Here is a 25,728-nt window from a genome sequence, read left to right on the forward strand (position 1 = left end):
TTGGCTCTGATGCGGCTTTGCACACGTCCCTCTCGGAGAGCAGAGTGCACCAAGTGAGTTCCTTGTATGGGTGTGTGAGAGAGAGATATCAAGAGACTGTTGTAAGGAAGTGAAACATTGCGAGATTCGTCTGAACGTGTCACAGAGGTAAGAATTTGTTGCATTTTTGTTTTTCTACTAAGTCACTAGTTTCAAGCTTTGCCAGGAAACCCAAAGCTCTAACAGCATTTCCGAGACTCCAACTCTATATCTTCTGTGTACTGTGACCTCGATCGCGTTTTAATTCACCACCGCAACACTAAAACAACAAAGCGTCTCTATGTGAAAAAATCCTTTATGTAGGAGTCATCCGAAGAAGAGCTACAAGGTTGAAAATTTCTTTTCTAAGTCAAATGTAAGCAGAAAGCTAATGGAAGGAGTAATATGCCAGTGAACGGGCAAGGGAAGCCGGTGACACGTCACATTCGGCTACCCCATCACATTCTGCTACCCGCTGGAGTGCGCATGCGTGACGCCGCCATATGCGTTCCAACAGAGGGCTTCAGGCACGGCCTCGCTTCACTTGGCATAACTATATTCAAACTCTATGTCCACTTGGATGGCGGGGCTTGAATTTGGACTCAGGGGTGGGAAGTCTCGATCACCGCCGGGCTCCCGCAATCGCTCGGGGCACATAGAGGAACTGTATACACACAGTTTCCGGGTTCTCTGAGGAGTGAACTGACAGATCGTCTGTTCATACAGAGTATGAACAGCGATCTGTTAGTTTCCCTACACAGTCCCCTCCCCCTTCAGTTAGAACACACACTAGGACACACTTAAAGAGGGATTCCACCTACAAAAAAAATATTAAAAGCCAGCAGCTATAAATACTACAGCTGCTGACTTTTAATAAATGGGCACTCACCTGTCCCGGGGTCCAGCGATGCCGGCAGCCGAGGCCGATCGATCGCTCGGCTCTCGGCTGCTGCCGCCACCATTCTAGGTGAGGGAATCAGGAAGTGAAGTGAATCGGCTTCACTTCCTGGTTCCCTACTGCGCATGCGCGAGTCGCGCAGCGCAATAAGAATTGTCCGCGCTGTCTCTGAGACCCGTGTGTGTCCCAACAGACAGCGCAGGACAGAAAAAGGCGTAGACTCCCATGGGAGTCTATGCCTGGAAGTGGGTGTAAATACCTGTCTTTGACAGGTATCTCCACCCCCCTCCCCCCTGTAAGGTGCCAATTGTGACACCGGGGGGGGAGGGTTCTGATCAGCGGAGGTTCCACTTTAGGGTGGAACCCCACCTTAAGTGTTTTCGGGGGGGAGAGACTGGAACACCTCTTTAACCGCTTAAGCCCCGGACCATTTGGCTGGCCAAAGACCAGTGGACTACCTGTCACCTGGGTTGTTGAGCCCTGGAATAGGGTGTGAGGGTGTGCCCAGACACACCTGGCACATCCTTTGCACATGTCTATGGGCTGCCCCCATATTTGTGACTTGAAACAAATGACTTTAACCACTTCAGCCCCGGATCATTTGGCTGGCCAAAGACCAGAGCACTTTTTTTGCGATTCGGCACTGCGCCGATTTTAACTGACAATTGCGCGGACGTGGCTCCCAAACAAAATTTTATGTCCTTCCCCCCCCCCACAAATAGAGCTTTCTTTTGGTGGCATTTGCGGCTTTTATTTTTTGCTATAGAAACAAAAAAAAGAGCGCCAATTTTGAAAAAAAAAAATAGCAAAAAACATTATTTTTTTACTTTTTGCTATAATATCCCCCAAAAAATATATAAAAAAACATTTTTTTTCCTGAGTTTAGGCTGATATGTATTCTTCTACATATTTTTGGTAAAAAAATTAAAAAAATCGCAATAAGTGCATATTGATTGGTTTGTGCAAAAGTTATAGCATCTACAAATAGGGGATAGTTTTATGGCATTTTTATTAATATTTTTTTTTTTTACTAGTTATGGCGGCGATCTGCGATTTTTATCATGGCTGCAACATTATGGCGGACACGTCAGACAATTTTGACACATTTTTGGGACCATTGTCATTAATACAGCGATCATGCGATTACAAATGCATTGATTACTGTAAAGATGGTGCTGGCAGTGAAGGGATTAACACTAGGGGTGTACTGACTTTTGTTGCCAGAGGTTTAGACATTAATGGCTGTGTGTTGAGTTATTTTGAGGGGACGGCAAATGTACACTGTTATACAAGCTGTACACTCACTACTTTACATTGTAGACAAGTGTCATTTCTTCAGTTTTGTCACAAGAAAAGAGAGAAGAAAATATTTACACAAATGTGTCACTTTTGTGAGATATCTCATGTTGCCAAGTTGGCTCCAGGAAAGAAAAAAATTGTAGCAAATACTTACTGTAATTTTCCTTTTCCTGACGCCAATCCACGACAGCGTCCACATATACGTTGTCAAGTTGGTACCAGGGAACGAGGAAAAATTTTATCAAATATTTACCTTAATTTTCCTTTTCCTGACGCCAATCCACGACAGCGTCCACATGTACGTTGTCAAGTTGGTACCAGGGAACCAGGAAAAAATGTTATCAAATACTTACCTTAATTTTCCTTTTCCTGACGGCAATTCACGACAGCTACCACATATACACTGTCAAGTTGATACCAGGGAACGAGGAAAAATTGATTAAATACTTACCTTAATGTTCCTTTTCCTGACGCCAATCCACGACAGCTACCACATATACGTTGTCAAGTTGGTACCAGGGAACAAGGAGAAATTGATCAAATACTTACCTTAATTTTCCTTTTCCCGACGCCAATCCACAACAGCTACCACATGTACGTTGTCAAGTTGGTACCAGGGAACGAGGAAAAATTGATTAAATACTTACCTTAATTTTCCTTTTCCTGACGTCAATCCACGACAGCGTCCACATGTACGTTGTCAAGTTGGTACCAGGGAATGAGGAAAAATTGATCAAATACTTATCTTAATTTTCCTTTTCCTAATTGATTAAATTCCTAATTTAATTTTCCTTTTCCTGACGTCAATCCATGACAGCTACCACATATACATTGTCAAGTTGGTACCAGGGAATGAGGAAAAATTTTATCAAATACTTACCTTAATTTTCCTTTTCCTGACGCCAATCCACGACAGCTACCACATATACGTTGTCAAGTTGGTACCAGGGAACGAGGAAAAATTGATCAAATACTTACCTTAATTTTCCTTTTCCTGATGCCAATCCACGACAGCTACCACATATACGTTGTCAAGTTGGTACCAGGGAACAAGGAAAAATTGATCAAATACTTACCTTAATTTTCCTTTTCCTGATGCCAATCCACGACAGCGTCCACATGTACGTTGTCAAGTTGGTACCAGGGAACGAGGAAAATTTTTATCAAATACTTACCTTAATTTTCCTTTTCCTGACGCCAATCCACGACAGCTACCACATATACGTTGTCAAGTTGGTACCAGGGAACGAGGAAAAATTTTATCAAATACTTACCTTAATTTTCCTTTTCCTGATGCCAATCCACGACAGCTACCACATATACATTGTCAAGTTGGTACCAGGGAACCAGGAAAATTTTTATCAAATACTTACCTTAATTTTCCTTTTCCTGACGGCAATTCACGACAGCTACCACATATACGTTGTCAAGTTGGTACCAGGGAACGAGGAAAAATTTTATCAAATACTTACCTTAATTTCCCTTTTCCTGATGCCAATCCATGACAGCTACCACATATACGTTGTCAAGTTGGTACCAGGGAACGAGGAAAAATTGATTAAATACTTACCTTCATTTTCCTTTTCCTGACGCCAATCCACGACAGCTACCACATATACGTTGTCAAGTTGGTACCAGGGAACGAGGAAAAATTTTATGAAATACTTACGTTAATTTTCCTTTTCCCGGCACTGGGGCAAAAAAACAAAAAAACATGGCAGTATACTGCCACATGTATGCTGCCACGTTGGCACCAAACGTCAAATACTTACCATAATTTCCTTCCCGATGCTAATCCGTGGCAGCGTACACGGGGTAGTATGCTGCCATCTGAGTAGAACGGGCATCAAATGCAAACGAAATAAAAAAAAAATCAAAATAAAATTTTAAATGAAATCCTAAACTAAAATGAAAAATTGAGACATCGCAAATGTGCGAAAAAGTCGCCCGTTTTGTGGATGATTTGTGCCCCTTGCTCTGTGGCATAAGAGAGGTAGAGGAAGATAAAAGGTTCAGGGACTCAAGTAGTTAAGAAGTGGGAGGAGGGCGGACATGAGTACTTCCTGGAGCAGATGTGACTTGTAGGACAAAAGTGAAACATTGTTGGAGTCCATTTTACGAAGGTAAAGTAAGACTTTTATTCTTTTCAATCTATCGGAGTATTCCTTACTAAGATTCTCTATGTGACCGCTGTCCGAACAAGAATCTTTTCGGATGAAGCGTATGGCTCCAACAGCGTAGCGTCTCGGGGGCGTAGGCCGACTTCTCTATAAATGTCACCCTCAGACCTTTAGTCTTCGTTCTTCGGAAAATATCTCCAGCTTTTGGGCGCTGTGCCAGAGCTCAGGCGTTAGTCAGTCTACAAGTCCCCGCCGGTTTTCCCCACCTAGGCTCTACCTCCTATGCGCCCCCCTATGGACCACAGCAAGGCTTACACTTACTCCTATTGGGGATATTGACTCGGCAGTGACATTTTCATTACTTTCACTTTCCATGAAAATTTTTTATAAAATCTAAAAAAAATAAAATAAAAATAAAAACAGAATGATAATAAAAATAATAATATAATAGGCAATTGTTATACAAGTTACATTGTAATTGAATGTTATAAAAAAAATAAGATCTTTCCTTTTCAATCTGTAATTTTATGTAAAATGTGATATGGGGACCTGGAGGTGCTCTGTACAGCAGGGGTCCCCCACCTTCACATCAGAGTCCCCCCCACATAAGAGCTCCCATCACATCAGAGTCCCCCCCACATAAGAGCCCCATCACATCGGAGTCCCCTCTTTACGTCATCAGAATCCACTTTTCACTTTACAGTCCCTCTTACACATTAAAGCCCCCCCCCTTACATTAGAGCTCCCATTCACATCAGAGTCCACCTTTCACATCAGAGTCCCAACTTCATATAAGAGCCCCCCCACTTCACATCAGAGTCCCACCTTCACATCAGAGTCCCCCTTCACATCAGAGTCCACCCCTTCACATCGGAGTCCACCCCTTCACATCGGAGTCCACCCCTTCACATCGGAGTCCGCCTTTCACATCGGAGTCTGCCATTCACATCAGAGTCCGCCTTTCACATCGGAGTCCGCCTTTCACATCGGAGTCCGCCTTTCACATCGGAGTCCCACCTTCACATCAGAGTCTACCCTGAATTATAGAGCCCCCTTACACATCAAAGTCCTAACCCCCTTTACATCAAACGTCCCATAACATCAGAGTCCCCCCTTCTCATCAGAGTCTACCCTTCACTTGAGAGCCCCCTTTCACATAAAAGACCCCCCCTTACATCAGAGCACTCATAACATCAGAGTTCAGTTTTCACATCAGAATCCCACCTTTACATCAGAGTCCACCCTTAACATCCGAGTCTCCCGTTCAAATCAGAGTCCCACCTGTACATCAGAGTCCCACCTTCACATCGGAAGTTTCCCCTTCACATCAGAGTCCCCCTTCACATCATAGTCTGCCTTTAACATCAGATCCCCCCTTCATGTCATAGTCTGCCTTTAACATCAGAGTCCCACCCTTCACATCGAAGAGAGTCCCACCCTTCACATCAGAGAGAGTCTCACCCTTCACATCAGAGAGAGTCCCACCCTTCACATCAGAGATGGTCCCACCTTTACATCAGAGAGAGTTCCACCTTTACATCAGAGTCTACCTTTCACATCAGAGTCTACCCTTAATTTTAGAGCCCCCTTACACATTAAAACATCCCCCTTATATCAGACCACCCATAACATCAGAGTGTACCTTTCATGTCAGAGTCCCCCTTTCACATTAGAGCCGCCCTTACACATTAAGCCTCCCTTTACTTCAGAGCTCCCATCACATCAGAGCCCTTCTTCACATTGGAGTCTATCTTTCACATCAGAGCCTCCCCTTCACGTCAGAGTGCACCTTTCACGTCAGAGTCCCCCTACTCATCGAAATCCCACCTTCACATCAGAGTCTACCTTGAGAATGAGAGCCCCCCATTACATCAGAGTCTACTTTGAGAATGAGAGCCACCCATTACATCAGAGTCCACTTTTCACTCTAGAGTCCCACCCCCCCCCCCTTACACATTTAAGCCTCCCCCTCTCATATCAGAGCACATCTTTCACATCAGAGCCCCCCCGTAACATACAGGGGAAGTTGCGGCGGTTCAGGTAAAATCTTATAGTGGCACATGGGCTGTAGATTGGAGACCCCTGGTGTACACCATTGGTACTGGAGCCTGTAGGCACAAAACATTTGTTACCCTTATTGACACCCCTCTTCTAGGATTATTTTTTTCGAGACAACGAATGTTTGAATATTATATTTGGTATTATATTTAAAAAGTGTTGTTAAGTTTATATGAGATAAGATTACCTTCCCCATCTATAGACTCGTTCCTAGTGGTAGACCTGACCTTCGTTGTATGTACTTTCTGTGATTTATTTCTGTACTCTTTTGGGAGTGTTGCCAAGCAAGAGTCAATATTTTGTAAAGACTAAGCTGGGCTTTTACAGACCTGTCTAACCTGTTGACTCCTGAGTAATAATTAACAAATGCAAATAGACTCAGGGAGTTGCAAACATTTCTGGCCCACTGTTGTCACCATCAGAAAACCCTTCCCTGAGAAACACTGTTCAGCCATGGCTGCAGTGCATGTAGCCGGGAAGTGGCTGCAAAGAGGCTGCAGGAGATGAGCAGCTCTGAGATGTAACAAAGGGTTAAAAAAAAGTGAAATTTGTATTTTTTTTAAATGGCAATTGTTTAGGAATGCCTCGCAATTTTTGGAGACAAGAAAGAGGGACTCTGCTTAGCACAGTTTTGAGGATTTACCATATTTGGTATCTATCTACTCAACTCAACCTTATCTTTTTTTTTTTCTACATAAAATTTGGGATAAAATGTTGTTGGGTGTATTTCTTCCTGAAAATATAAAACAGTTATATAAATAGTGTAGAATGTAAAAAATTGCAACTATAGTCTTTTTTTTTTCTACAGGGCCTCAGCTTCCAGGGAATGTATAATATGATAGGGGAGGGGTGGGTTAATTAGGTTTTCCAGAATAGATGGAATAAGAGCAGGGAGATACTTGCAGTGCAGGTCCTCAGGTACAGCTTCCCCTCCAGCGTGGGGAACAGTGAGCAGCATAGTAGTGGTATCATCTGATAACTGGTGGAGTAATGATAGAGGTTGGGCAAGCACAGGGCCACAGAATGGATGAAACAGGAGCAGGGAGATCCTTGCACTGCAGAACCTCAGGTACAGCTTCCCCTACATCAAGGAGAACAGTGAGCAACATAATAGTGGCATCATCTGGTAACTGGTGGAGTAATGATAGAGGTAGCATAAGCACAGATCCACAGAAAGGATGAAGCAGAAGCAGGGAGATCCTTGCACTGCAGGTCCTCACTCAGGTACAGCTTTATTTCCAGCAAGGAGAACAGTGAGCAGCATAATAGTGCCATCATCTGATAACTGGTGGGGTAATGATAGAGGTAGGATAAGCACAGATCCACAGCATGGATGAAGCAGAAGCGGGAAGATCCTTGCACTACAAATCCTCAGTTACGACATCCTCTCCAGCAAGGACAACAGTGAGCAGCATAATAGTGGCATCATCTGATAACTGGTGGGGTAACGATAGAGGTAGGATAAGCACAGATCCACAGAATTGAAAAAACAGAAGCAATGAGATCCTTGCATTGAGATCCTCAGGAATAGCTTCTTCTCCAGCAAGGACAATGAAGCAGAAGCAGGAAGATTATTCCATTACAGATCCTCAGGTACAGCAAGGAGAACTGTGAGCAGCATAATAGTGCCATCACCTGATAACTGGTGGGGTAATGATTGAGGTAAGATAAGCACAGATCCACAGCCTGGATGAAGCAGAAGCGGGGAGATCCTTGCAATACAAGTCTGCAGGTACAACATCCTCTCCAGCAAGAACAGTGAGCAGCATAGTAGTGGTATGGAGCAGAAGCAGGGAGATCCTTGCACTGCAGGTCCTCACTCACACACACTTACCTCTAGCAAGCAGAACAGTGAGCAGCATAATAGTGCCATCATCTGATAACTGGTGGGGTAATGATAGAGGTAGGATAAGCACAGGTCCACAGCATGGATGAAGCAGAAGCGGGGAGATCCTTGCACTACAAATCCTCAGGTACAACATCCTCTCCAGCAAGGACAACAGTGAACAGCATAGTAGTGGCATCATCTGATGGCTGATGGGGTAATGATAGAGGTAGAGCAAGCACAGATCCACAGAATTGAAGAAACAGAAGCAATGAGATCCTTGCGTTGAGATCCTCAGGAATAGCTTCTTCTCCAGCAAGGACAATGAAGCAGAAGCAGGAAGATTATTCCATTACAGATCCTCAGGTACAGCAAGGAGAACGGTGAGCAGCATAATAGTGCCATCACCTGATAACTGGTGGGTAATAATAGAGGTAGGATAAGCACAGATCCACAGCATGGATGAAGCAGAAGTGGGGAGATCCTTGCACTACAAGTCCGCAGGTACAACATCATCTCCAGCAAGAGCAGAAGCAAGGAGATCCTTGCATTGCAAGTCCTCAGGTAAAATGTCCTCTCCAGAGAGGAAAGCAGTGAGCTTTCCTCAGATACATCACACAACATCGTACAACAATCCTCAGGTACAACATCATCTCCAGCAAGAACAGAAGCAAGGAGATCCTTGCACTACAAATCCTCAGGTACAACATCATCTTGAGCAAGGAGATCTTTGCATTACAAGCCCTCAGGTAAAACGTCCTCTCCAGAGAGGAAAGCAGTGAGCAGCACAATAGCGGAATCATTTGATGACTAGTTGGGTAATGATAGAGGTAGAGCAAGCCGAGATCCACAGAATGGATGAAACAGGAGCAGGAAGTTCCTTGCCTTGGAGATCCCCAGGTACAGCTTCTTCTCCAGCAAGGAGAATAGTGAGCATTGCAGTACTGCTGCGGTGGATTCCCCCTTCACCGACCTTGTTTAGTACTGGGTACAAGCTACTATTTTTTACAAAAATCCAGGACCTATGGCTATGACTGGAGTTAAAAAATGCCCCTGTTTCTTCCCCTCTAGTGCTCAGGAAGACCATACCCGATGTGACAGCAGTGACTGTGCACATGAGGTGTGACTGGCACTGTGTCTTATATAGCTGTGTCCAGCATGTGGATCTTCAGCAAAGAGCAAAAAAGTGTGTACCTTCTACCTAACCCCCATTCACTGTGGTGGACACTGTGCTAGCTGACTTCAGAGTACTGCCCTTCCAGTGGGGTTGGCATTGCCTTCAGCTGCCTGAACCTCCAGACCAAAGAATGTTCCAGCCATACCCTGAGGATCCCTGCGGCCAGCTACATAGACTATCAGCAACAACCAGCCTCCTAGTGAGAGAGGGGCATTATACTCATTTCCCAGGGGGGTGCAAGTAACTGCATTTGAATGATAATATTGCAGTTTGTTCTACCCATTCTCTAGGAATCAGCTATACTTTGTTGCCACCTAGTGCTCAAGTGTGGAAACTACTGCTTCTGCATCTCAGTTCCTGTATTTGGTTCCATGGACTCTTGCTCATTACTGATTGCATACTGTTTCATCTGTCTTGTCAACTCACCCTGCAATAATTCAGTAAACACCAAATTGCACATTGCTGTTTGCCTAACAGTGACATCATCAAATCTCACTCCAGATCTGGTGAGATCAATGCCGCATACACACGTCCGGAATTTCCCAGCAGACTAGGATCAGTCCGTCGGACAATCCGATTGTGTGTTGTGTGGGCTAGTCCGACCGTTTTTTATTTTAAAAAAATCAGACGCACCTGGAAATAGAACATGTTTCATTTCTATCCGACGGACTAAAAACCGGGAAAACCGTTCGTCTGTGTGCTGGTCCGACGGACCAAATACAGCGTAAGGGCAGCTATTGGCTACTGGCTATTGAACTTCCTTGTTTAGTCCCATCTTACGTCATCACGTTAATAAGGAACGTACTTTCAAAAGGACTTAGTCCGTGTGTGGCCAAGTCCGTTCGTTCAGAAAGTCCTTCGGACCTCCGCCGAAAGTCCGTTGGGAAGACCGTTGGACCTAGTCCGTCTAAAAGTCCGGTCGTGTGTACACGGCATAACAGTCAGAGGGAGCAGTGCCTTAGATGATCTCATACTGCGGATATACAGCTTGTCCAGCTCAAGGTGCAGGAGGTACATTGCTATTTTCCAGGAGGACTAGGAAACAAAAATGAATATTTTTCAGGGTGATTTTAGTCACAAATAACTTTTCTAGATGTTCCTATAACAGCATCTTCACTGAGTCCAGGTCTACTTTAAACCCCTTACTTCCTCCGACAGTCCTGTTCTCTTACCTTATGAGGTATCACAATCTTCACAATACAATAATATGGGGTGTGATCTAGGAGCTTGGTGTACCTGCAACAGCCCTGGAGGTAGAACATGACCTTATCATAAATGTGAGGTCACAACATGTAGCCACTCTACCAAAGAGGAAGGATGTACTATACGGTAGGTACAGTAGGAAGTTTCTGTGCTTTTAACATTTTTTTTTACTCTTTTTTAGCTCCGTGGAAGAAACCAGTTAACTGAAAGCCAGATGGATTCTCTTGTATTATCAGTCATTTTACTGCTTACACATGGTAAGTTTATAGTGATATCCTCCAATGTGTTCTTGTAACTCAGGCAAAGAGGTGATGGATTGAACTACTTCTATGTGTCAAGGTATGGGGGGGTGTATTATAATGAACCTGGAAGAAGGGAACTTCTACTGGTCATTATCCACCAACTAAATGGGATTTCCAGTTTTTTTTTTTTACTTGCAGTGCCCCTTGGTACTCGCAGTGCCCCTTGGTACTCGCAATGCCCCTCAGGTCTCACAGTGCCCCTCAGGTCTCACAGTGCCCCTCATCTTACTCACGGTGCCCCTCAGTAATCATATTGCTCTATGCTTGCTCACAGTGCCCCTCAATACTCAGTGCCATTCAGCTTACTCACAGTGCCCTTCGGTACTCACAGTGCCCCTCAGCTTACTCACAGTGCCCTTTGGTACTCACAGTGCACCTCAGCTTTTATCACAGTGCCCCTCAGTACTCAGTACTTGTATTCTTGTTACTCTGGTAAAGAGGTGATGGCATGAACTACTTCTATGTGTCAAGGTATAGGGTGGGTGTATTATAATGAACCTGGAAGAAGGGAATGTCTACTGGTCATTATCCACCAACTAAATGGAATTTCCACTTTTTTGTTTACTCGCAGTGCCCCTCGGTACTCGTAGTGCCCCTCGGTACTCGTAGTGTCCCTCAGGTCTCACAGTGCCCCTCATCTTACTCACAGTGCCCCTCAGTAACCATATTGCCCTAAGCTTACTCACAGTGCCCCACAGCTTACTCACAGTGCCCCTCAATACTCAGTGTCATTCAGCTTACTCACAGTGCCCCTCACTACTCAGTGCCATTTAGCTTACTCACAGTGCCCCTCACTACTCAGTGACATTCAGCCTACTCACAGTGCCCCTCAATACTCAGTGCCATTCAGCCTACTCACAGTGCCCCTCAATACTCAGTGCCATTCAGCTTACTCACAGTGCCCCTCAATACTCAGTGCCATTCAGCTTACTCACAGTACCCCTCAATACTCAGTGCCATTCAGCTTACTCACAGTGCCCTTCGGTACTCACAGTGCCTTTCAGCTTACTCACAGTGCCCTTTGGTACTCACAGTGCTCCTCAGCTTTTATCACAGTGCCCCTCAGTACTCAGTTCTTGTATTCTTGTAACTCTGGCAAAGAGATGATGGATTGAACTACTTCTATGTGTCAAGGTATAGGGTGGGTGTATTATAATGAACCTGGAAGAAGGGAACTTCTACTGGTCATTATCCACCAACTAAATGGGATTTCCACTTTTTTGTTTACTCGCAGTGCCCCTTGGTACTCACAGTGTCCCTCAGGTCTCACAGTGCCCCTCATCTTACTCACAGTGCCCCTCAGTAACCATATTGCCCTAAGCTTACTCACAGTGCCCCTCAATACTCAGTGCCATTCAGCTTACTCACAGTGCCCATCACTACTCGGTGCCATTCAGCTTACAGTGCCCATCACTACTCTGTGCCATTCAGCTTACTCACAGTGCCCATCACTACTCGGTGCCATTCAGCTTACTTACAGTGTCCCCCAATACTCAGTGCCATTCAGCTTACTCACAGTGCCCTTCAGTACTCACAGTGCTCCCCAGCTTTTATCACAGTGCCCCTCAGTACTCAGTTTTTGTATTCATGTAACTCTGGCAAAGAGGTTGTGGATTGAACTACTTCTATGTGTCAAGGTATAGGGTGGGTGTATTATAATGAACCTGGAAGAAGGGAATTTCTACTGGTCATTATCCACCAACTAAATGGGATTTCCACTTTTTTTGTTTACTCACAGTGCCCTTTGGTACTCACAGTGCCCCTTGATACTCGCAGTGCCCCATAGTACTCACACTGCCCCTTGGAACTCACAGTGCCCCTCATCTTACTCACAGTGCCCCTCAGTAATCATATTGCCGTAAGCTTACTCACAGTGCCATTCAGCTTACTCTCAGTGCCCCTCATCTTACTCACAGTGTACCCCAGCTTACTCACAGTGCCCTTTGGTTCTCACAGTGCTCCTCAGCTTTTATCACAGTGCCCGTCAGTACTTACAGCGCCCCCTTGGTTTACTCACATTGCCGCTCAGTTACACACAATGCCCCTCCGTACTCACAGCTTCCTTCAATACTCGCCATGCCCCATAATTCTACACAGTTTCTTGGTTACACACAGTGCTCTTCAGTACTCGCAGGTGCCCCTTCATTACTCACAGTGTCCCTCAGTTACACATTGCCGCTTGTTAACTCACAGTGACCCTTGCTACTTACAATGCCTCTTGGTTACTTCCAGTTCCCCTCAGTAATCACAGTGCCCTTAAGCACTCACTTTGACCATTGATTACTCGCAGCACCCCTAAGTACTCACATTGTTCCTCAGTTTTTATGACAGTGCCCCTCAGTACTCACAGTGCCCCTTGGTTCTCACAGTACCAGCAGTTCTACAAGTACCTGGCAGTATACTCAGTCAATCACCCTCAGACAGTCTCCCAGTACTCCCAGTTTACACAGTACCTCTCTGCTGGCTCTTCTTCTCCCAGTGCCTAGTAGTCTTTCACAGTGGTTCCCCCCTACAGCTCCTACACTGCAGCCTGCATGTACTCCCACACCTCCAGCTGCTCCAACATTTCTTCTCAAAGTTCACCACATCGTTCCAGTGATCACGGTCCTCTGCATCCACACCGTCCCAGCTGCTCTGGCACCCCAGCGATCCCGTTCATGCCTTCCACCGCACTTCTCCATTCACTCCAGTGATCACTCCAACAATCACCCCACTCCAGTGATCACTCCAACAATCTCCCCACTCCAGTTATCACTCCAACAATCGCCCCACTCCAGTGATCACTCCAACAATCACCCCACTCCGGTGATCACTCCAACAATCGCCCCACTCCAGTGATCACTCCAACAATCGCCCCACTCCAGTGATCACTCCAACAATCACCCCACTCCGGTGATCACTCCAACAATCACCCCACTCCAGTGATCGCTCCAACAATCACCCCACTCCAGTGATCGCTCCAACAATCACCCCACTCCGGTGATCGCTCCAACAATCACCCCACTCCGGTGATCGCTCCAACAATCACCCCACTCCGGTGATCGCTCCAACAATCACCCCACTCCGGTGATCGCTCCAACAATTACTCCACTCCGGTGATCACTCATGGTGACTAACTTCTGGGGAAAATTTCTGTGCAAAGTGAAGAGTCTATTTACCTTCAGTAAATCAACCCCAGTAACACACATTTCTGTTTTTTGTCTAGGTGTCACCTCTGAAAGTTTTGATAAAAAAATTATAGTTGGTCACAAGGAGGAAGAGGTCATTCTATTGTTGCCTGAATGCCTACTAAATCAAACAGAATATATTTGGAAAAAAAAAGAAGATCATATTGCCACGAGTTTTGGAAATGGATCCCTAAATATTCCGTACATCAGATACAGAGACAAATTAAGCTGCGCTCATGGTGGATCACTGATTATAAAGGCTCTGAGTTGGGAAGACGGAGATGAATATTCAGTGGATATAATGACAATTGATAACAATAGCTCTTCAATACAGTATCGCGTCATTGTTCAAAGTAAGTCATTAATGTTTTTTTATTTTTGGACCAACAACTCTGAAATGTTTCTTGATCTTGGCTGCATCTCTCTTTATTTCCTGAGTGTCCATATTTATTAGTGGGGCAGCAATTTACATTAAAGGGGTCTCCAAATGGTGGTCCATGGGCCACACCTGGCGCACTCCAAGAACTGGCAGGGGCAAACCCTCAACATGCACAGATTGAGGATTCAGGTCAGCAGAGGCTGCCCATGGTCTCTGTTTCTTACCACCCAACCCCTGCCCCAGGACCACCAGCATCCTGGCAACCAATGACATATTTGCTTCAGACTTCACAAGAGGACAGCACTTCCTCTGTCCAGACCTGCTTTTGCTCTATGGATGAAAGGGGGACTGATTGGTTCTCTGACACAGGGGAGGGGATGCTGATGAGGACTCTGACAATTTCACTTTAAGATAGGAGATGGGGAATCTATCCTAATTCTCTGAAACTCCTCACTAAATCTACAGAGGTCATGCTAGCAGGGATGGTGGGAACCCCTCATAATGGAGAGAGCAGGTATACAGCCCCCAGAACTCAGCACAGGGATGGTGGGAATCCCTCACAATGAGCACAACAGGTGTCCGGCCCCCGGAACTCAGCATGGTGATAGTGGAAACCCCTCATAATGGGCACAGAAGGGGTACAAACCCGACAATTCAGCACAGGGATGGTGGAATCCCCCATAATAGGTACAGCAGGTGTACAGACCCAGGAACTCAGCACAGAGATGGTGGAAACCCCTCATAATGGGCACAGCAGGTGTACAGACCAAGGAACTCAGAGTCAGTGCAGGGATGGTGGGAACTCATTCTATTGGGCACAGCAGGTGTACAGACCAAGGAACTCGGTGCAGGGATGGTGGGAACTCATTCTATTGGGCACAGCAGGTGTACAGACCTGAAAACTTACTACAGGGATTGGTGAGAACACCTCATAATGGGCACAGCCGATGTACAGACCCAGGAACTCAGCACAGGGATGGTGGGAACCCCTAATAATGGGCCCAGCAGGATTACAGACCCGGAAACTCAGCACAGAGATGGTGGGAACCCCTCACAATGGACACAATAAGCACAGAAGACTTAGTGAATGTATTCACTTACAGCAACTGATGGATTGGTGATCTATGTATGATATTGCCATGTGGGACATGGTTATTGATATGAACTTAAATACAAATTTGATATCTGTTACTCCATAAAATAACCTTGCTGAAAATTTTCTGAAAGCGCTTTTTCTTCCTCCGTAGATCATAAGTATATCAAACATGATACAGGTATGTACGAGTCTTATATTTTTACTTTTATTTATCTGATTCATGTGCATTTTTATAATGAGCAAATATTATAAAATCCACACTATGGGGTTGAGTAGGAGGCACACAAGTGTCCGCTTTTCCACAGGGGCCCACTTACCTCTCCATCTACATCCTTGTTCATGCCTGCCTTGCATAATTTGTGTGCCATACCCAGTGTCCTATGACAGATCAAAGGGTCTTTTCATAAATCTTTTCAGACAGGATTCAAGCAGTTTTTATCATTGGATTTGATTGGAAAAATGTGTGAATCCTGGATGAAAGTTGTGTGAATCTAAAGTTAAATTAAGTATGGGAGGGGCTGTTAAAAAAATTATCTATTCTGGGTGCCAGACATGCTACATAGGCCACTGGTATTTCCCCAATGGGGACACAGGCAGCAATAGAGAAATGGCAGCCTCTAAAGCCGCGTACACACGATCGGACTTTCTGGCAGACTTGGTCTGGCAGACCGGAATCCGTCAGACAATTAGATCATGTGTGGGCTCCAGAGGACTTTTTTTTTACTAAAAAAACTAACGGACCTAGAAATAAAACATGTTTCAAATATATCCGATGGACTCAAGTCCGACAGACTAAAAATCGTGAAAACCGTTTGTGTGCTACTCCGACAGACCAAATATGACGCAAGGGCAGCTATTGGCTACTGGCTATTGAACTTCCTTGTTTAGTCCCGTTTACGTTATCACGTTGAAAACAAACGGACTTTCGAACGGACTTAGTCCGGTCATGTGTGGCCAAGTCCCTTTCATTCAGAAAGTCTGTTGGACCTCCTCCAAAAGTCTGTCGGGAAGACCGTCGGACCTAGTCCGTCGGAAAGTCCGGTCATGTGTACGCGGCATAACACTCCATACTCTATCCAAAAAGAATTACATAATCAACCTTTGAGAATAGAGATAGAGGTGCTGGACCTTCTGACCTGTTTTTAAGAGTGCAAGCATTGGGGCTGCCATTTTGGTACTGGATACCATACCTAGTAAATGATGGCCTTTGAACAAGCATCCACCCATGCTGAAAAATCTAAACTTCTGCCTACTTTTCCCAGGTTATTGACCACTAGATGGGTAGGTGCACACCTCAAAAACTCAAGCCAACATTAGCAGCCCCATATTTCCCTTCTGATGGATCCCCTTTGAAGGACGTCATGATAAATACATTTTAATTATTATTATTCTCATATAAGGTTTATATAGCACCAGCATTTTTGTAGCACTTTACAGTATAAAGGGGGACAGTTCAATTACAATACTGTTCAATAAAGGAGGAACAGGAGGGCCCTGCTCATGGAGCTTACAAGGGGCCGGGGAGTTGGTACAAAAGGTATTAGCTCTGGGGGATGATCTGATGGAGGTAGCCAAATAACAGTTTTTAGTTGGAGGTGGGGTAGGCATCCCTGAATTAATGAGTTTTCAAGGATTGCCTAAAGTAGGACAGGTTAGGAAGTAACCAGACATCCTGGGATATGGAGTTCCAGAAGATGGGAGAGGTTCCGGAGAAGTCCTGGAGGTAAAAGCATGGGAGGAGGTAACAAGGGAGCTAGAAAGCAAGATGTCTTGGGAGGAGCAGAGGGGACAATTTGGTTAACACTTAAAAATAATGTTGGTGGTGTAGCTGGGAACGATGTTGTGGATGGCCTTGTACTTTGTGGTTAGTATTGTGAATTTTTTATGTTGAGCTAGTGGAAGCCAATGAAGGGATTGGAAAAGAAGGGCAGCTGCCATGGATCAGTTAGTAAAGAGTATGAGTCTGGCAGCAGTATTTATAATGGACTGAAGTGGAGGTAATCTGTCTAGAGGTAAGCCAGTGAGAAGGAAATTGCAGTAGTCAAGGAGAGAGATAACCAGGGAGTGAATGAGTAATTTTAACCATTAGTTAAGAAGGGGCAAATTCTGGAAATGTTGCGAGGGGGTTAGGATTGCAAAATTTGGCCAGTGATTGGATGTGGGGTTTGGAAGAGAGGTCAGAGTCCACGATTACACCTAGCACCCTGGCATGTGTGGAGGGACCGGTTATTGTGCTATTGATCTCAACGGCAATAAGCACATACTTGTATAAACTAATGTGTATTATGAATCTTCTTTTGAAGGCCCAACACTTGTATATGCTACAGTTGGAGAAAACTTCATCCTGCCACTGGAAGATGGTATAATTGAAAAAAGTGAAATCGAAGAGATTGATTGGCTTACGGAGAGATGGGTTTACTTGGCTGCAACAAAAGTTAATGGAAATTTTCGCATTCTAGAGAAAATGTATGAAGGAAGCTTGTCCAGCTCACCAAATGGCTCCTTAATATTTAGTAACGTAATGAAGAGAAATGAAGGAATGTACAGAGCCTGTATACTTTCAAATAAAGGAAAAATAGTGGAGCGAATGTACCGGGTCAACGTTTTTGGTGAGTTTCTTTTGGGAAGTCTGTAGAGTACAGATGGGTGACATGAAGTTGCACATTAAGAAAGTAATTTTACTGGTCCAGTATTTTAGCCTTCGATGTCACTTCCATGCCTCTGGTCTTCTCATTGGTCAGTATATCGGCACCACTATCTCTGTCCAATGAACAAGGAGCTGACCCATGAAGGAGCAGTGCTAAAATGGAAAGTCGAAAATCTGGCCAAAACTACAAACCATTTGGCAAAGCAATAAATATATATGTTTTCCAACTATGATGTTCACCTGTGGTTCCACCTTTTGAAGGATGACTTTAGTATAGTTGATAAATTTACTGAATATTATTAAAGCCTACATTTGAGTGTTTTTTTGTTTTTTTTCATTAGCACAATGGACAGTATTTACATTCAATGAGAAGTGGTGGTTTCGGTTGTTCTAATTGAAATCAGAAGTCCTCTGACTCCCCCCCTCTCGGACACCCTAGCAGCTGTAATCTTGCAGTGTTGCAAGCGTAATATCATCAAGCGTGCCAATGAAGCCTGTCCTCTCCCCCCCCACTTTTCCTCCTTCCTTCCCACTTTCATTCATTGAAGCTGTACTATAGCTTTCATCAATGAATGATGGATGAATGAAAGATCCACCTCTTCCATCCATAGAGCACTTGTCAATCATGGAGACTATAGTACAGATATACTAGTGGAAAAGGAGGCAGAAAAGGCGGACATAGTTGGCACTCTTGACGAGTGCCTATGACAAGTCAATCACTCCTATTGACCACTGTGGCACCAGAAGATTACGCCTGCTGGGGTAATGGGGGGTAGATCAGAGAACTTTGGATTTCAACTAGAACAGCCGGCACCAGCACTAGGGACACTTCTCAATAAATATAAGTAACTACCCTTGTGCTGATTTTTTTTTTTTTTTTTTTAGTTTTTTACCTAAACATAGGCTTGCTTTGCTCTCTAAAACTAGACCATTCTTTTAAAGTTGTTGGCTGATCTATAATGGCCGATATATCCATTCATTCTACAACTGGCTAGGCAAAGATGCAGTTTAGAGTTTGTCCTTACCATAAAACCATATGAATGCAACAGTTACACCAATACTTAAGAAGGAGAATGATAAAAAAAATTGACATGTATTAAAAATATTAAAAATGTTGGTTTAGTGGCTTATTCTGAAAAAAGTTTTCTATCACCACCATTGGCCAAAGTCAAAAACGTTGATTGAAAATGAATTACATTTTTTTTTAAACACCAATTCTTAAGAAGGTAAATGCCAAAAGTGAATGCCAAAAAACATTGACATGTATTAAAAATATTAAAATGTTGATGTTTAGTGGCTTATTCTGAAAAAAGTTTTGTATCACCACCATTGGCCAAAGCCAAAAACGTTGGTTGAAAAATATAAAAAAAAATTTTAAACACCAATTCCTAAGAAGGCAAATGCCAAAAAACATTGACATGTATTAAAAATGTTGATATTTAGTGGCTTATTCTGAAAAAAAGTTTTCCATCTCCACCATTGGCCAAAGCCAAATACGTTGATTGAAAATTAATTACATTTTTTTTTAAACACCAATTCTTAAGAAGGCAAATGCCAAAGGCGAATGCCAAAAAACGTTGACATGTATTAAAAATATTAAAAATGTTGATGTTTAGTGGCTTATTCTGAAAAAAAGTTTTCCATCTCCACCGCTGGCCAAAGCCAAAAACGTTGATTGAAAATTGATTACATTTTTTTTTGAACACCAATTCTTAAGAAGGCAAATGCCAAAGGCGAATGCCAAAAAACATTGGCATGTATTAAAAATATTAAAAATGTTGATGTTTAGTGGCTTATTTTGAAAAAATGTTTTCCATCTCCACCATTGGCCAAAGCCAAAAATGCTGATTGAAAATTGATTACATTTTTTTTTAAACACCAATTCTTAAGAAGGCGAATGCCAAAACATTGACATTTATAAAAAAATTTAAAAAGTTGATCTTTAGTGGTTTATTCTGAAAAAGGCCTCCATTTCCACCCATGGCAAATGCCGAAAAAAAACTGATTTAAAATTAACTTAAAATATTAAAACATGTTGATATTTAGTGTTTTTTTCTGTAAAAGCTTCACATTTCCATCATTGGCAAATGCCTGAAAAAACATAAATTAGAAAAAAAAAATGGTTTTAAAGTTGATATTTATTGATTTATTTTCGAAAAAAGGTCTCAATTTCCACCCTTTGCTAATACCAAAAAAAAACATTGATTCGAAATTAATAAAAAATTATTTTAAGCTTTCCTTGGAATACCATAGGTATGGTAGATGCATACTGTAACTATGAAAAAATATCCTTACCTTCTGTATTAAATGAAACTGCAGTTTCTTAGAGATGTGTTGTATATGTATATGTCTATTATGTGTTTTGTAAAATTTTAAAAAGTTGATCTTTAGTGGTTTATTCTGAAAAAGGCCTCCATTTCCACCCATGGCAAATGCCAAAAACACTGATTCAAAATGAATTAAAAAAAATATTAAAAATTATGTTGTTTATTGGTTTATTATGAAAAAGTTCTCCACCTCCACCCCTTGGCAAATGCCGAAAAAAACACGGATTTAAAATTAACTTAAAATATTAAAACATGTTGATATTTAGTGGTTTATTCCGTCAAAGCTTCACATTTCCATCATTGGCAAATGCCAGAAAAAACATAAATTTGAAAAAAAAAAATGTTTTTAAAGTTGATTATTTATTGATTTATTTTCGAAAAAATGTCTCAATTTCCACCCTTTGCTAATGCCAAAAAAAAACATTGGTTTAAAATTAATAAAAAATTATTTTAAGCTTTCCTTGGAATACCATAGGTATGGTAGATGCATACTGTAACTATGAAAAAATATCCTTACCTTCTGTATTAAATGAAATTGCAGTTTCTTAGAGATGTGTTGTATATGTCTATTATGTGTTTTGTAAAAAATATTAATTTGAGGATATATTGTATTTATGTAACAGAACCACATTTGGAAAATTGTTTTGAGAAGAGAACATCAACTGAGTCTGCTTCAGAAAATACAATGTTTTTCCTTGTTCTTATCTGTATTAGCACCACCATGGTTCTTGTTATAATCACCAGCTGTTTTATCTATCAATGTAAAAGTAACAAGGTAAGTTAAAAAAGAAAACCATTCCCTTTACTTATTTCATATGGTAAGATGTATCAATATATTGCAGAATCATTTCTGACAAGTTTTGTAGTATCTACCTTCAACAGCTCAAACCGTAATAAAAAATATAGACCAGCCTCAATCTTTTTACCCCACTAGAACACTTGAAATAATTTTCAGATCTTGGGGAACCCCTACTAAAACCAAAACATTGGTGGCCAATGGGAAGAATGTCCTACTTAAGCCCTGTACACACAATAGGATTTTCCGATGGAAATTGTTCGATGGGAGCTTGTTGTCGGAAGTTCAGACCGTGTGTAGGTCTTGGGGAATCCCTACTAAAACCAAAACAGTGGTGGCCAATGGGAAGAATGTCCTACTTAAGCCCCGTACACACAATAGGATTTTCCGACGGAAAATGTTCGATGGGAGCTTGTTGTCAGAAATTCCAACCGTGTGTAGGCATCGGGAATTTCCGACACACAAAATTTGAGATCTGGATCTCAAATTTTCCAACAACACAATCTGTTTTCGTAAAATACGATCGTGTGTACACAATTCCGACGCACAAATTTCCACGCATGCTCGGAAGAAAGCAGAAGAGCCGCACTGGCTATTGAACTTCATTTTTCTCGGCTCATCGTACGTGTTGCACGTCACCGCGTTCTTGACGTTCGGAATTTCCGACAAGATTTGTGTGACCGTGTGTATGCTACCCAAGTTTGAGCCAACATCCGTCTAAAAAAAAACATGGGATTTTGTTGTCGGAAAATCCTATCATGTGTACAAGGCATTACAGTGGTGGTCAGAAGGCCACCTCCAAACAGCTAAAAAGGTCATTGGTGTCATGCAGCTGGCTCTGCCAAGTGGTGCTGGCCCCACATTTATGTAGATGTCATCAAATGGGCAGTCCTTCAGCCACAGTCCAAGGAACCCCTAGAGTTCCATGGAACCCTGGTTGAGAATGGCTGATCTAGACTTACAACGCTTTTCTTATGATGAAGCCATGTATACCTCAGAGTCCTCCCTTTGGTGGAAACTGCATTAGAAGACCCAGAGCTATAGCTATAGGCAGATACATTTTTAATTTTAAAAGGAATGCCCATGTTTAGCCCTGGACCTTCCATGCCCAGACCAACTCCATTGGTCTTTTAATGTAGCAAGGACTTTGTTGACCATTGAGGAGATAAGATTGAGAGGGGCACAATTACATGAGCAGGATACATTGCAAAGAATGGCTCAGGCGTTCTGAGAATCCTTTGACTGATTCGACTCTAAGACTATGTTACAAGCAGTGTAATCTGTGAATAAAGTTTTCTAAATGGAGGAGAGGGCAGGAGGGAGTGTGTCCCCATGGGATCATCTTAATGCAACTGAGCTCCATTCCTGAAGCTAATGACCCCCTCAGCACCAGAAATTCAGCAGCAGGAAGAGGACAGGGAAGCCCTGCAATGAAATTCAGCAGCAGGAAGAGGACAGGGCAGCCCTGCAATGGAATTCAGCAATGGGGAGAGGACAGGGCAGCCCTACAATGAAATTCAGCAGCAGGAAGAGGACAGGGCAGCCCTGCAATGAAATTCAGCAATAGGGAGAGGACAGGGCAGCCCTACAGGGAGGTTCAGCAGCAGGGAGAAGACAGGGCAGCCTTGCAGTGTAATTCAGCAACAGCAAGAAGACAGGACAGCTCTTCAGGAAAGTTTATCAGCATGGAGAGAGCAGTGATAATTCAGCAGCAGCAAGAGTACAGGAGAGCATTTCAGGAAAGTTCATCAGCAGGAAGAGGACAGGGCAGTCCTGCAATGAAATGAAGCAGATGGAAGAGGACAGGACAGCATGCAGGGAAGTTTATCAGCAAGAAGAGGACAGGGCAGGCATGTAAGGAAGTTCAGCAGCAGGAAGATGACAGGGCAGTCCTGCAGTGAAATTCTGCAGCAGGAAGAGGACAGGACAGCCCTGCAGGGAAGTTCATCAGCAGGAAGAGGACAGGGCAGCCCTGTGGGGAAGTTCATCAGCAGGGAGAGGGCAGGGAAGCCGTGCAGTGAAATTCAGCAGCAGTATATCCTGTTGTTGGACACCACAACTCTCTGTAATGTGACAATGCCAGGGTCTAGTAATTGGCTGCTAGATCTGTTTTTTTACATGGGAGGAAGGCACGCGTTCTCCCATACTTCATGCATTGTTGTCAGCAGCAGAAAGATGACAAGGCAGTCTTTCAGTGAAGTTCAGCAGCAGGAAGAGGACAGGGTATCCCTATAGTGAATATTTCTACAGAATTCAGCAGCCTGTACATTGTGGGACATACTTCATTACAGGAAAGTATTGTAATTAAAGCTATAGCTAACCTTCAGCTTCAACTGCCCAAGGCTCTTGTTAAACATTTGGGAAATTAATGATATGAGTCCACGTTTCTGTAGAATACAGGTTTTCTAGTGCTTTTTGTTTGAGTCTCTTTTGCTAAATCAAATTAAGTGCTCGTTCAAAAATCAACTTGCTGATCTGCGATCACTCGCACATCAGTAAGGAATCCAGTGTTAGTAACTTTTATGACTTTAGAACATCGAACTCTGCCATGAGGGAGGGCTTTCTTGCATTATAAAAAAGTAGAATAGAAAAGTCTCCAAAAGAAAATTGCCCAAAACAACCAATCAATATCTAAATGTTAATTCCAGTACTGTAGGAAGAATGATGGGGTGAATCCTGTTGTTGTTGGTAACAAGATCTATCTTTCAGCTATTTTTATAGCCAATATTGCATATTGTACAAAATAATAACTACACTATGATATCATCACCATGTGCCTTCCAAAATTTTCTTTATGCTAACCCCAAAAGTTTTTGATATGCAAATCAAATGTTATTTATAATGTTCTATTCTTCTCTTTTAGGGTAAAATGGAAACTATGTTGCATCCAAAAGAATTGAATAAAACCAGCACGAACCATGACACATGTCAATTGGAATGTCAGACTCAGTTACCAAACAGTAGGCTGCTTTCTGTGTGACTTTTCCAACATCTTCACTTACCCCCCCGATGGTGCCCTTACTTTGATGTAGTGGGGGGCTTGCGTGCTCAAATGAACCAGAGAGCTTTACCAGCGATAGCAGGGCTATCTGTAGGGTTACCCATGCTGGACAGGTCTCTGGCAATGATCCAGACGAAAAAGGGTACCCTTCAGGTAGGCTGTGATGTCTGGTTGGACCAAAAGACAAGATGGGGGAAACCAAGATGGGGGAAACCTCAGATAAAAGAGCCCCCCGAGAGATAAAGCGGCTACCAAGGCAGCAAGAGGCAATACTGGAGTCTGGTAAAAATGTACAAAAGTTACCCATACACCCATAGGTCTCCTGCGGGGGATACCACTTGATCAATGGAGCAGTGAAATACACCAATAAGGGATCCTATTGAGACGTTCTATGTGTGTATGGCCCCCAGGGGTAATGGAAAGCAGTAAATATTATGAGCCTGCTGGATATTTAATGATAAATATCTAGTACTGGAACTCCTGGTATGGGATCACAATCTGCAAATCAATGCATAATGCCTTTAAATTCATGCACTTCGTCGCTGTATATGCAATAGTAAGATGGCAATGCATACAGGTGACCTCTGTCACTTAGGTAAGTCCTGTGGTCCAAGACGAAGCTACGCCACTTGTTGTTGTGTAATGCGTTGATGTCACCACGTCATGTAACGCCACTCATACGATCCCAAATTCATCAGGTACGGGGAGAGCAGAAGCCTGCCTGGCGGCCTAAAGAACTCAAGTAACTTGAGTTACCTGAGTTCTTTAGGATTTGAGTTCTTTAGTTGCCTCAAGAACTCAAGTGTCACTCAAGTAAGTCCTGCAAGAGTGAAGTGGTTCAAGACGAACCTACGCCACTTGTTGCGAAAAGCATCGACGTCATCACGGTCATGTGACGCTGCTCATACGATTCCCTATTCATCAGGTACGGGGAGAGCAGAAGCCTGCCTGGCGGCCTAAAGAAATCAAGTAACTTGAGTTACCTGAGTTCTTTATGACTTGAGTTCTTTAGTTGCCTCAAGAACTCAAGTGTCACTCAAGTAAGTCCTGCAAGAGTGAAGTGGTCCAAGACGAACCTACGCCACTTGTTGTTGCGAAAAGTGTTGACGTCATCGTGGTCATGTGATGCTGCTCATATGATTCCCCATTCATCAGGTACGGGGAGAGCAGAAGCCTGCCTGGCGGCCTAAAGAACCTACGGATCCACTCTGAATTATCGCAGCATGCTCCGCGGTTACCACATGAATCACCGCTGTGTGTCTCAGGCCATCCATGGCCAAGTGAAGAGACAATGCTGCTACATAGCCGGAACAAGCAGTGTATTCAGACGGTAACCGCGGAGCATGCCGCGTTAATTCCAAGCGGAACTCGTAGGTTCATTTTTCCGCCAGGCAGGCTTCTGCTCTCCCCGTACC

At 43.4% G+C, this 25,728-nt stretch overlaps 1 protein-coding gene across 2 annotated transcripts; it reads left to right on the forward strand.

Annotated features, from left to right (window-relative positions):
- LOC143942761 (uncharacterized) lies at positions 1-25,404 on the forward strand. 2 transcript variants are annotated; one of them, XM_077464151.1, is made up of 7 exons: positions 1-147; positions 10,780-10,855; positions 14,106-14,420; positions 15,694-15,720; positions 17,846-18,151; positions 21,140-21,291; positions 24,176-25,404. In XM_077464151.1, the coding sequence occupies exons 2-7, from the start codon at positions 10,813-10,815 to the stop codon at positions 24,290-24,292; spliced, it is 960 nt and encodes a 319-aa protein (XP_077320277.1). In that variant the 5' UTR covers positions 1-147; positions 10,780-10,812; the 3' UTR covers positions 24,293-25,404. The 2 variants fall into 2 exon arrangements, with proteins under 2 accessions (XP_077320277.1, XP_077320278.1); XM_077464152.1 differs by lacking the exon at positions 1-147 and adding an exon at positions 4,265-4,338.
- The last annotated feature ends 324 nt before the right edge of the window (positions 25,405-25,728 follow it).

Source organism: Lithobates pipiens, unplaced genomic scaffold (genome assembly GCF_037356315.1).
Source record: "Lithobates pipiens isolate NorthernLeopardFrog02 unplaced genomic scaffold, aLitPip1_a1.2 Scaffold_30, whole genome shotgun sequence".
NCBI lineage: Eukaryota > Metazoa > Chordata > Amphibia > Anura > Ranidae > Lithobates > Lithobates pipiens.

Coding starts and splice junctions, on each gene's coding strand:
- LOC143942761 (XM_077464151.1), top strand. CDS start 10,813: ATGGATTCTCTTGTATTATCAGTCATTTTACTGCTTACACATG. Junction 18,152..21,139: donor GTACCGGGTCAACGTTTTTG/GTGAGTTTCTTT, acceptor TTTATGTAACAG/AACCACATTTGGAAAATTGT. Junction 21,292..24,175: donor ATCAATGTAAAAGTAACAAG/GTAAGTTAAAAA, acceptor CTTCTCTTTTAG/GGTAAAATGGAAACTATGTT.